A 12,443-nucleotide genomic window follows, 5' to 3' on the forward strand; every position below is an offset into this window, starting at 1 on the left:
GGCTAACATCCATGACCATCTTCCTCCATCTTCCTCCACTTTATATGGGACGCTGCCACAGCATGGCTTGCCAAGCAGTGCATGGGTGCGTCCCCAGGATCCGAACCGGCGAACCCCAGGCCACCGCAGCGGAGCGCGAGCACTTAACCGCTTGTGCCACCAGGCCGGCACCTCTCTTGGTCTTTTTGAATTCAAGACCTATGTCTAGAAGTCATGAGTTTTTTCAAAGCATTTGATAAAAATCCCTCTCCCAGATTTTGTAAATGCCCTGTGTTTTCTCAGCCCTTGCATTCAAAAAGAAGTGCCCCTTCTGGTGTGTAGGAGTGGGCATATGCTGCTGAAGAGAAATGACACACATGTGGCCTCATCTTTTCTCTAAATCCCCTGTGTCTCAGAAGCCCATTAGTATCTATGACCCAGGCCTCCGTTTCTCTTGTTACCATTCTTTTTTACAAGCTTTTCTCCTATCTGTTCTTTCTGAGAGAGAAGCAAAAGTAGGGCATGTTTAATAGACACCTGTTGAATTTTTATCTCCTTGGCAGTGTCCTGGACAGTCCTAGCCGACTGGATGAGGAACACCGGCTTATAGCTCGCTATGCTGCCCGGCTGGCTGCAGAGGCAGGAAACATGGTGAGTAAATAGAGGATCCCAGTAGAGTAGCGGAAATCAGCATTACTTTAGTATATAAATGGTAGGGGAACAGTAAACATGAAACTCAGGAGAATAGGTACCTCACAGACAAAAGGAGAGGAGTGGGTTTAGGGAAGGGATTACAGTGGCCTTTAATTTTATCTGCAGTATCCTTTTTCTTTAAAAAATGAATCAAGAGGGGCCGGCCTGGTGGCGCAAGGGGTTAAGTGTGCACGCTCCGCTTTGGCGGCCTGGGGTTCGCAGGTTCGGATCTCGGGCGTGCACCGATGCACCGCTTGTCAGGCCATGCTGTGGTGGCGTCCCATATAAAGTAGAGGAAGATGGGCACAGATGTTAGCTCAGGGCCAATCTTCCTCAAGAAAAGGGAGGATTGGCATCAGATGTTAGCTCAGGGCTAGTCCTCCTCACAAAAAAAAAAAAAAAGAATCAAGAAAATCAAAGAACTAGAATTTGACTCTTTAAAAGGATCAGTAAAATTATTGAATCCCTAGAAATACTGATCAGGGAAAAAGGAAAAAAAGAAAACACAAATTACCAATATCACAAATGAAAGAAGAGACATTGCTACAGATCCTACAGACATTATAAGGATGATAAGGGAATATTCTGAGCGACTTCTTGCCAGTAAATTTGACAACCTAGATGAAATAGACAAATTCCTTGAAAGACCCAAATTAACAAAACTGACATAAGAATAAATAGAAAATCTGAATAGTCCTAAATCTATTAAAGAAATTGAATTCGTAATTAACTTTCCACAAAGAAAACTTCAAGCTCAGGTAGCTTAACTGTTTGAATACTATCATATACATAAGGAAGAAATAATAATGATCTAACATACACTCTCAGAAAATAGAGGAAAAAGGAACACTTTCCAAGTTATTTTGTCAGGCCACTAGCTGTAATGCCAAAACAATACAAGGCCGTTACAAGAAAAGAAAATTGATGGCCAAATTCTCTCCTGAACATGGATGAAAAACTCTTTAACAAAATATTAGCAAATTGAATCCAGCATTATGTAAAAAGGATAATACTCCATGGTCAAGTCAGATTTATCCTAGGAATGCAAATTTATTTAATACATAAAAATCAGCCAATGTAATTCACCATATTAGCAGTTTAAAGAAGAAAATTATAAGATCATTTCAATAGATGCAGAAAACGCATTTGACAGATTACAATACCCATTCATGATAAAACTTTTCAATACACTAGGAGTAGAAGAAACTTCTTCAACTTGATAAAGAACACTTACAAAAACCTACAGCTAATATTACACTTAATGGTTAAATTTTGGAATATTTTTCCTGCCTAATATTGAGAACAAGACAAAGATGTCCACTTTTACCACCAAATTATATTGGAGGTCCTAGCCAATGCAACCTAACCAGAAGAAAAGGGCATAAATACTGAAAAGGAAGAAGTAAAGCTGTCATTATTTGCAGATGACATGATTGTGTATAGAAAGTCCTAATGAATTTACAAAAACACTACTAGAATAGATATGTGACTTTATAGCAGTCTTGTAAGATACAAAGTCAATATGCAAAAAACATTGTATTTCTGTCTGCTACCAGTGAACAATTAGAAAATTAAATTTAGAAAAAGTACCATTTAGTCTAACATTAAAAAACATCAAATACTTATGGATAAATTTAATGAAAGATGTTCAAGACTAAAAACTATAAAATATTGCTAAGAGAAATTAAAGAAAACCTAAATAGAAGGAGAGATATACCATATTCATGGGTTGAAAAGTTCAATGTTGTTAAGATGGCAGATTTCCCCAAATTGATCTGTAGATTCAATATCAATCAAAATCGCAACAGACTTTTTGTAGAAATTGGCCAACTGATTTTAAAATATATTTAGAAAACCAAAAGTCTTAGAATAACCAAAACAGTCTTGAAAAAGAACGAAGTTGGAGATGTTAGCTCAGGGCGAATCTTCCTCAGCAAAAATAAATAAATAAATAAATATTTAAAAAAATTAAAAAAAAAAAAGACTTACTATAAAGCCACAGTAATCAAGAGAGTGTGGTATTGGCAAAAGGATAGACAAATCATCCATAAAATAGACTCACAGGCATAAGATCAGATGACTTTTGACAAGGCACAAAAGAGATTCAGTTGGGAAAAGAAAATCTTTTTAACAAATGCTGGTGGAACAACTGTATATCTATATGAAAAAAAAAGAACCTCAACCCCTACCTCACACCATACATAGAAACCAATTTGAAATGTATCATAAACTTAAACGTAAAGCTAAAACCATAAAGCTACTAAAAGAAAGCTTAGAAAAATATCTTTATGACATTGGGGCAGGCAAAGAATTCTTAGAGAGGTTACAAGAATCACAAACTGTTAAAAAAAAAAAAGAATGATAGGGGCCTGCCTGGTGGTGTAACAGTTAAGTTCAGGGTTCACAGGTTCAGATCCCAGGCGCGGACCAACACGCTGCTTGTCAAGCCATGTTGTGGCAGCGTCCCATATAAAGTAGAGGAAGATGGACACAGATGTTAGCTCAGAGCCAATCTTCCTCAGCAAAAAGAGGAAGATTGGCATCAGATGTTAGCTCAGGGCTAATCTTCCTCACACACACAAAAAAACAAAACAGAAAAAAAAAACTGATAAATTGGACCTTATTGAAAATAAAATCTTTTGCTCGTCAAAAGATATTAAAAATAGACAAACCACAACCTGGAAGAAAATATTTACAACACATATCTGATAAAGACAAAATACATAAAGAATTCCTGCACCTCAGTAATAGAAAGACAAAAATTTTTTAAATAGTCAAAAGAGTTGGACAGACACTTCACAAGAGAAGATATACAAATAGCCAATAAACACATTAAAAAGTGCATGATAGTATTAATCATCAGGAAAATGCTAATGCAAACTGTAATGACCTGCTAGAATGGCTAAAATGAAAAAGATTGACAACATCCAATGTTGGAGAGGATGTGGACCCATCAGAAATCTCATATGTTGCTGATGGGCGTGTAAATGGTACGGCTACTTTGGAAAACTATTTGGGAGTTTCTTAAAGAGATAAACATTCATCCTATGACCTAGCAATTCTACTAGCTATTTGTCGAGGAGAAATGAAAACATATATCCACAAAAAGCTTTGTACAAGAATGTTCATAGCAGTTGGAACCATATTAGCTGGAAACATCCCAGATATTTTATCAGCACAAGATTAGGTAAATAAAATGTAGTCTATTTTGAATATTAATCAACACCAAAAGGAATGAACACTGATACGTGCAACAATGTAGATGAATATAAAAAATATTATGATAAGTGAAAGAAACCAGACACAAAAAGTGCATACTGTTTGATTCCATGTATATGAAATTCTAGAATAGGCAAAACTAATTTATGGTCATGGAAATCAGATCAGGGACTGTTTCTGGGAATGAGGATGTTGAAGGGAGATAAGGAAAATTTCTGGATTAATGAAAGTGTTCTGCATTTTAATAGAAGTATGAGTTACATGAGTGTATACATTTGTCAAAATTGATTGAATGGCATTCTTAAGATCAGAGCATTATATCTCAATTAAAAGAAAAAGGAACCAGGAATGGTGACTATGTAAGAGTTTGATTGTTTTGGGAAATGGCTACCCAGGGATTTGCCATTTGTTTCCTGCAATTTTGAAATAATTCATAATAAAATGTTCCCTTTTTCCCTTCTCTCTTTTCCGCCCTTTACTTTCCTTGAAGAGTTATATACATATTAATATCATCCCCCCTTCCCTACACACACTCATTCATATTTTTCATTTGGCAAATATTTATTTTATTTCTGTGATGTGCCAGGTTGGGTACTATGATAAACAAGTGATTCCTTCCCTCATGGAATGAACAATCTAGTGTGAGAGACAAACATTAAACAGTCGCACTATTAAACATGACTACAAATAATTAAGTGCAATGGAGGAAAAATACGGGGAGCTATGAAAATATATAGCAGGTCCCTGGCCTACACTGAAGAGTGAGGGATGGCTTCTGTGAGCAAGTGTTACCTGAGTTGGGATCTGAAAATAAGTAGAAGAGAATTCAATTTCCTGGGGACTGAAAACCAAAGCAACCCAAGAGCTGCTGTTGCTCCACTCCTGCCCTGGGCCTGGGTTTTAGTTATCACAAGGTGCAGTAGGCAAAACCTTGTGCATGTGCAAAGTGGAGAGTTGGAAATGAAGCTCTCACATAAAGCTAGGCCCTGAAAGCATTATAACCTAGTGAAGGTGTGGTATAGAAGATGACTGTCTGCCAACACAAAGATAAAACGAGAAAGCTTTTGGGTCTCCTCCTTCTATTGGAGTGGAAGAGGTTTCCCCTGGGAATTCACCACCTTAGGGCTGTCTGTACTTGTGTTGGGTGTATTTACATTACTTCATAGTTGGAGAAACACCAAGGTGAAATTTTAACATAAAATTAATCCAAAGGCATCTAACAGAAGCAAAACGTAAATCCTCTCCTAAGATTAACGTTCTCAGTAGGGACTTAGCAGTACAGGCATACCTCGGAAATATAGTGGGTTCAGTTCCAGACGACTGCAATAAAGCAAAATTTGCAATAAAACAAGTCATGAATTTTTTGGTTTCCCAGTGCACATAAAAGTTATGCTTACAGGGACCGGCCCCATGGCGTAGCGGTTAAGTGCATGCACTCTGCTACTGGCGGCCCGGGTTGGGATCCCAGGCGCAACTGATGTGCCGCTTGTCAGGCCATGCTGTGGCAGCATCCCATATAAACTAGAGGAAGAAGGGCACGGATGTTAGCCCAGGGCCAGTCTTCTTCAGCAAAAAGAGGAGGACTGGCATGGATGTTAGTTCAGGGCTGATCTTCCTCACCAAAAAATTAAAAAAAAGTTATGCTTACACTACACTGTACTCTGTTAAGCGTGCAATAGCATTATGACTAAGAAAACAATGTACATTTCTTAATTAGCAACTATTTTATTGCTAAAAAATGCTAACCATCATTTGAACCATCAGTAAATCGTAATCTTTGCTGATGGAGGGACTTGCCTCAATGTTGATGGCTGCTGACTGATTAGAGTAGTGGTTGCTGAAGGTTGGGATGGCTGCGTCAGTTTCTTAAACTAAGACAATGAAGTTTGCCACATCAATTGATTCTTCCTTTTACAAATGATTTCTTTGTAGTGATGCTGTTTGATAGTGTTTTAACCACAGTAGAACTTTTTTCAAAATTGGAATCAGTCTTCTCAAACCCTGCTGCTGCTTTATTAAGTTTATGTAATATTCTAAATCCTTTGTTGTCATTTCAACAGTCTTCACAGCCTCTTCACTAGGAGTAGATTGGGTGTCAAGAAACCACTCTCTTTGCTCATCCATAAGGAGCAACTCCTCATCTATTCAAGTTTTATCGTGAGATTGCAGCAATTCAGTCACATCCAGGCTCCACTTCTAATTCTAGTTCTCTTGCTATTTCCACCACATCTGCAGTTACTTCCTCCACGGAAGTTTTGAACCCCTCAAAGTCATCCATGAGGGTTGAAATCAACTTCTTCCAAGCTTCTGTTAATGTTGATATTTTGACCTCTTCCCATGAATGACAAATATTCGTAATGGCATCTAGAATGGTGAATCCTTTCCAGAAGGTTTTCGATTAACTTTGCCCAGATCCATCATAGGAATCACTCTCTATGGCGGCTATAGCCTTATGAAACATATTTCTTAGATAGTAAGACTTGAAAGTCGAAATTACTCCTTGATCCATGGGCTGCAGAATGGGTGTTGTGTGAGCAGGCATGAAAACAACATTAATCTCGTTGTACATCTCCATCAGAGCTCTTGTGTGACCAGGTGCATTGTCAATGAACAGTAGTATTTTGAAAGGAATCTTTTTCTGAGCAGTAGGTCTCAACAGCTTCTACATCAGCACTTGCTGCTTCACGTTGCACTTTTATGTTATGAAAACGGCTTCTTTCCTTAAACCTCATGAACCAACCTCTGCTAGCTTCAGACTTTTCTTGTGCAGCTTCCTCACCTCTCTCAGCCTTCATAGAATTGAAGAGAGTTAGCATCTTGATCTGGATTAGGCTTTGGCTTAAGGGAATGTTGTGGCTGGTTTGATCTTCTATCCAGCCCACTACAACTTTCTCCATAGCAGCAATAAAGCTGTTTCGCTTTCTTATCATTTGTGTGTTCACTGGAGTAGCACTTTTAATTTCCTTCAAGAACTTTTCCTTTGCATTCACAACTTGGCTAACTGTTTGGCACAAGAGGTCTAGCCTTCGGTCTGTCTCAGCCTTCGACGTGCCTTCCTCACTAAGCTTAATCATTTCTAGCTTTTGATTTAAAGTGAGACGTGCAACTCTTCCTTTCACTTGAACACTTAGAAGCCATTGTAGGATTATTCATTGGCCTAATTTCAGTATTGTTGTGTCTCAGGGAATAGGGAGGCCCAAGGAGAGAGGGAGACAGGGGAATGGCCAGTCTATGGAGCAGTCAGAACTCAGACAATATTTATCAAGTTCACTATCTTACATGGGCACGGTTTGTGGTGCCCCAACACAGCTACAATAGTAACATCAAAGATCACTGATCACAGATCACCATAACAAATATAATAATATTGAAAAAGTTTGAAATAATGTGAGAATTACCAAAATGTGACACAGAGAAATGAAGTAAGCAAATGCTGTTGGAAAAATGCTGATAGACTTGCTCAACTCAGGGCTGCCACAAACTTTCAATTCGTAAAAAATGCAATATCTGTGAAACACAATCAAACAAAGTATGCCTATATTCCCACAGGAAGAGTCCAACTAAACATGAACTCCTAAGCTGACACTGCAATTCTAGAACCTCAGTGACTTTAGGTATTAGAATTATTGGCTATGAAATAACTAGGTTTAAAATTTCTTAAGACCTAAAAGAAGGAATTAAGAACATGATGAAAGAATACTATCTAAAAAGCCCAGAATTGAAAACAAACCAAACAGGACTTAAAGATTTTAAAAACAAATGTTATTGAAATTAAAAACAGTGGAGAGGTTAAATGTCAGGTTAGACACAACTGCATAGAGAGTTAGTGAACTGGAAAGTACATGTAAGAAAATTTCCCAAGACCCAACACAGAAAGATGGAAAATTTGAAACAAGGTTTTCAGACATCGAGGGTAGAGAACCAACCAATAGAATTATTTCCTTTTTTCTGTTAGGGTGAGAAAATATTTGAAAAATTAATGGATGAAAATTTTCCAAAATTGATTCACGATGTGAATCCTCAGATTGAAACATCTCAATGAGTCCCAAACTGAATAAATAAAAATAATTCCACATCTAGATATATCATAGTGAAACCGCAGAATACAAAGACAAGATCCACAAAAAGCAACCAGAGAAGATATATTACCTACAAAGAATTGATAAGTAGATTTCTCAACACCAACAATAGAACAGTTTTTTCATAAACAAACGAAAAAACTTTATTTAAAAATAAACAAAGGCCGGCCTGGTAGCGTAGCGGTTAAGTGTGTGTGCTCTGCTGTGGTGGCCTGGGGTTCGGATCTTGGGCATGCACTGATGCACCGCTTGTCAAGCCATGCTGTGGCGGAGTCCCATATAAAGTAGAGGAAGATGGGCATGGATGTTAGCCCAGGGCTAGTCTTCCTCAGCAAAAAGAGGAGGATTGGCAGATGTTACTTCAGGGCTGATCTTCCTCACAAAAAAAATAATAAATAAGAAATAAATAAGCAAAACATCTGATTATATTGAGTGCTGCTGATGTTTGTGATGAAACTTTAAGAATTTTCTTTATGAAAAAAGAAAAGTGAATATATTGAATGTACTGAAAGTAACTAGCTAAACTGTCAAAATTAAAAGGAGAAATAAAGCCCTTTTCTGACGACGACTGAGAAAGGTCACGGTAAGATTTATGCTAAAAGAATAATACTGATAGCTAACATTTATTGAGACTTACTATGTGCCAGTTGTCATTCTAAGTACTTTGCATATATTAGCTCATTTATTCTTCAAAACAATCTTGGGCCGGCCCCGTGGCTTAGCGATTAAGTGCGTGTGCTCCGCTGCTGGCGGCCTGGGTTCAGATCCCGGGTGCGCACCGACGCACCGCTTCTCCAGCCATGCTGAGGCCGCGTCCCACATACAGCAACTAGAAGGATGTGCATCTATGACATACAACTATCTATCTACTGGGGCTTTGGGGAGAAAATAAATAAATAAAATTATTAAAAAAAAAAAATCTTATGAGAAAACTAAGCCTCGAAGAGGTAAGGAAATGACTCAAGATTACATCATTTGTAAATGGTCAAGCTGGGACTGGGTTGCTATTCTGTCAACTACTGAGATGTAACTCCGGAAGCTTCTAGTTCAGGAGGAAGAGAATTAAATCTGGAAGCAAAGAGTGAGATGAAAGGAGGAATGGTCTGAAGCCAAACAACAGACTTATGTAAGCATTAACCAGGCAGAGAAAATGGCATGTGTGCCCAGCGGGAGGTTTCAGCATATGTAAAGGCCCTGAGGGTGGATGTTTTAGGACCTGCAAGATGGTCTGTGCAGTTAGAGTACAGATTAGGGTGAAATTAGGCTGGACAGGTAGGCCAGATCTCTCAGGACCGTATTCTACAAATGCAATATATTAATTTTAGAAATGCGTACCAATTTATGTTTACTTTCTTCATAGGGAAATAGAGTTATGAAAGCTGCCAGTGAAAGCTTGCTTTGTTTCTCCCCAGACTAATTTATTCTTTTGGGTTGTGTAGACTTAAAATCTTTTCCTTGAGAATCTTCCTTGAGAATTAAGTTATACATCTGACTCTAACATTACAACTCTAAAGGTTAACAAAATGGGATAGGATAGGGGGGATAAAAGTCTGGGAAAAAGACAGAAAGTTCCATTTAATTAGTTAAACCTTACACGTGCCCTCAATCAGTCACAATTGTTCAAGTTAATTAGAAATTAAAATTTATAAATCAGTTGAATTTGTTCAGATGGACAGCATTGTGGCTGACTTTTTAAAATTAAGTATGTTTAATGCCATTATATAATCTTGTTGACTTAACATAGTACTTTTAAAATATTGTAAATAAAGGCTCCAAAGCTATCTGACCCTGAAAGGAGATCCCAGTACTCCTTTACTGCAAACAAGATAAGTCTGTGTACATCTGATAGTTTCTGATGCCAGTTCTCTAATTCATGTGAAAATGATAATTGTTAGAATGGTCTTGAGACTAAATACTGATCCCTTTCATCTTCAGTTTATTTTCTAAAGTGTAGTTATCTTACAAATATTGGGCCTCTCAGGAAGGATTCTTCTTGACTAGATTTCTGTTAAACAGAAGACTTCTAATCCGCTAATCTCTCCCTGATACAAGTGCTTTGCATAAAGTGGGTGTAGTGCTCAAAAGAATTTATTTATAGCCTGCCAGATAGGCTTTGTATTGATTTTTTTTTTCAAAAACCTTCTTCCATGAAGAAAGACCATTAAATCATTTTAGCAGCCAGCATTACACTCTGTAGAGTGCTCCAGCTTCCCAGCCATCACGTCTCCCCAGGTGGCAGACAGAGCCACTGGAAGCTCTTCAGGCTGACCCTGGGGTAAAGAAATTCTAGGTTGCTTAGATGAGCCAGGAGAGCTAATCTGTTTTCCTGAAGTGCCTAAATTCCTTTTTTTTTTTTAACTATAGTGTGTGGTAAATCATAGTAATAACAGCAAATTCTTAAAATTTGATCACCAACATCACCAGCATTAGATATAGTCAGCTGATTTTTTTATTTTTAAAGTTTTTTTTCCTTATGAAAAAATTTAAAACTCATGATGGAAAACTTGGAAGAAAGGTGAAAAGAAGAGAAAAGCACCGTATTGTCATCCTACCTAACACTGACGCGTTTTGAGAAGCTTTTTTTCAGGTAGCCCAGTCCCAGCCTTCATAGCCTCATCTTCGTGTCAGCTGCCCCAGGCACGCACCATTCCAGAAATATCCTCATAACCTCTTAGAATTAAAGATCAGCGTGTCCATGTGGTGTTTTGCACACATTTAATGACCCGAAACCCCTGTAAAATTGTAATTGTCAAACGTGGCTACATATTATCATCACGTGTGAAGCATTTAAAAAATATGTAGATCCTTGGCTTTGCCTGAAACCTACTGAATCAGAATCTTTGGGTTTAGAATCCATTGATTTTTATTTAAAAAAGGAAAAGAAAACTTCCAGTCTTCTGATTTACAGCTAGCTTGGGAACCACTGCCCTAAAAACATTGAGTTTTTGAGAGAGAGAGATTAATAATCCACGGCCCTCCGGTGAGTCTAAGTGAAGTTGGCATGGTGGGAGGATTGCCCCTGGGATACAGAGAGTCTAGTTGATATCGGGCACATCTCTCTGGAACTCATCCTGCCAGGTTCACACAGATGGGAAGCCTCCAGTCTCCTTTTAGGAGGCTCCGAAAGTGTGCACACTACCAGGTAACAGTTTGCTGACTGTGTGAGCTTCCCTTGGTTTATAACATTTGGCTAGTTTTACTCAAAAGGGTCTTGTTTTTTATCCTGTATTTTTCAGAGGTATCTCCATCTCATTAAAGATGATGGAAACAACAATAAACAAACACATAGGGACAGAGATTGGATTGGTGGTTACCAGAGGGGAAGGGGGGAGGGAGGAGGGTGAAAGGGATAATTTGGTACATGTGTGTGGTGATGGGTTGTAATTAGTATTTTGGTGGTGAACATGATGTAGTCCATGCAGAAATAGAAGTACAATGATGTACACCTGAAATTTTTACAATGTTATAAACCAATAAAAAATAAAAAAATAAAAAAAGATGATGGAGCTCTGTGAGATTACCTAAATATAAGAGAATGCTAATGTAACAGAGGAAGTGATCCTCTTCACATCTCTTTACATAAATATTCCCATTTTACAGACAAGAAAATAAAGGTATAGTAAAATAAAATAACTCAAGGTTTACATGGCATTAAGTAGCAAAACTACCACTTCCATTCTTATTCCACTACAGTAAATTCTCCACTCTAGTAGCCAAAGGAGCGTTGTTTGTTTATTTTTAATAAACTTTGTTATAGAACAGTTATAGATTTACAGAAAAATTGTGAAGCTAGTACAGGGAATTTCCGTATAACCCATACTCAGTTTCCCCTATTATTAATATCTTACATTAGTATGGCTTGTTTGTTGCAATTAATGATTAATTGATATATAATGCAATTAATTGATACACTTACTAAAGTCCATACTTCATTCAGGTCCATACTTCATTCAGATTTTGTTAGTTTTTACCTAATGTCCTTTTTCTGCTCCAGGGTTCCATCCAGGATACCATGTTACATTTAGTTATCCTGTCTCCTTAGGCTCCTCTTTACTGTGACAGTTTCTCTGACTTTCCTTGTTTTTGATGACCTTGACAATTTTGAGGAGTACTTGTCAAATATGTGGTACAGTGTCCCTTAATTGGGATTAGTATGATGTTTTTCTCAGGATCAGACTGGGGTTATGGGTTTTGAGGAGGAAGAGGTCAGTGCCATTTTTCTCACATCGTATCAAGGGTACATAGTATCCACATCATTTGTCACTGTTGGTGTTGACCTTGATCACCTGGCCGAGGGAGGTTTCTCCGACATGAAGTTACTTTCTTCCCTGCTTTCCACACTGTCCTCTTTGGAAAGAAGCCACCGTGGACAGGCCACACTAAAGGAATGAGAAGTTAGGCTACACTTTCTCGAGGGTGGAGTATGTACCTACGTTATTTGGAATTGATTCCATATTTCCCTGTTCAAAATCC

The 12,443-nt window shown here is 37.9% G+C and overlaps 1 protein-coding gene across 15 annotated transcripts in view; it reads left to right on the top strand.

Annotated features, from left to right (window-relative positions):
• Window positions 1–12,443, top strand: part of DTNB (dystrobrevin beta) — a 248,882-nt gene that overhangs the window by 188,693 nt on the left and 47,746 nt on the right. For all 15 annotated transcript variants that reach the window (XM_058551640.1, XM_058551649.1, XM_058551648.1 and 12 more), the window contains one exon: window positions 543–630. In XM_058551640.1, the coding sequence (XP_058407623.1) occupies window positions 543–630 (88 nt within the window). The remainder of the gene's footprint in view (window positions 1–542; window positions 631–12,443) is intronic.

The sequence above is a fragment of the Diceros bicornis genome, chromosome 12, assembly GCF_020826845.1.
Source record: "Diceros bicornis minor isolate mBicDic1 chromosome 12, mDicBic1.mat.cur, whole genome shotgun sequence".
NCBI classification, from domain to species: domain Eukaryota; kingdom Metazoa; phylum Chordata; class Mammalia; order Perissodactyla; family Rhinocerotidae; genus Diceros; species Diceros bicornis.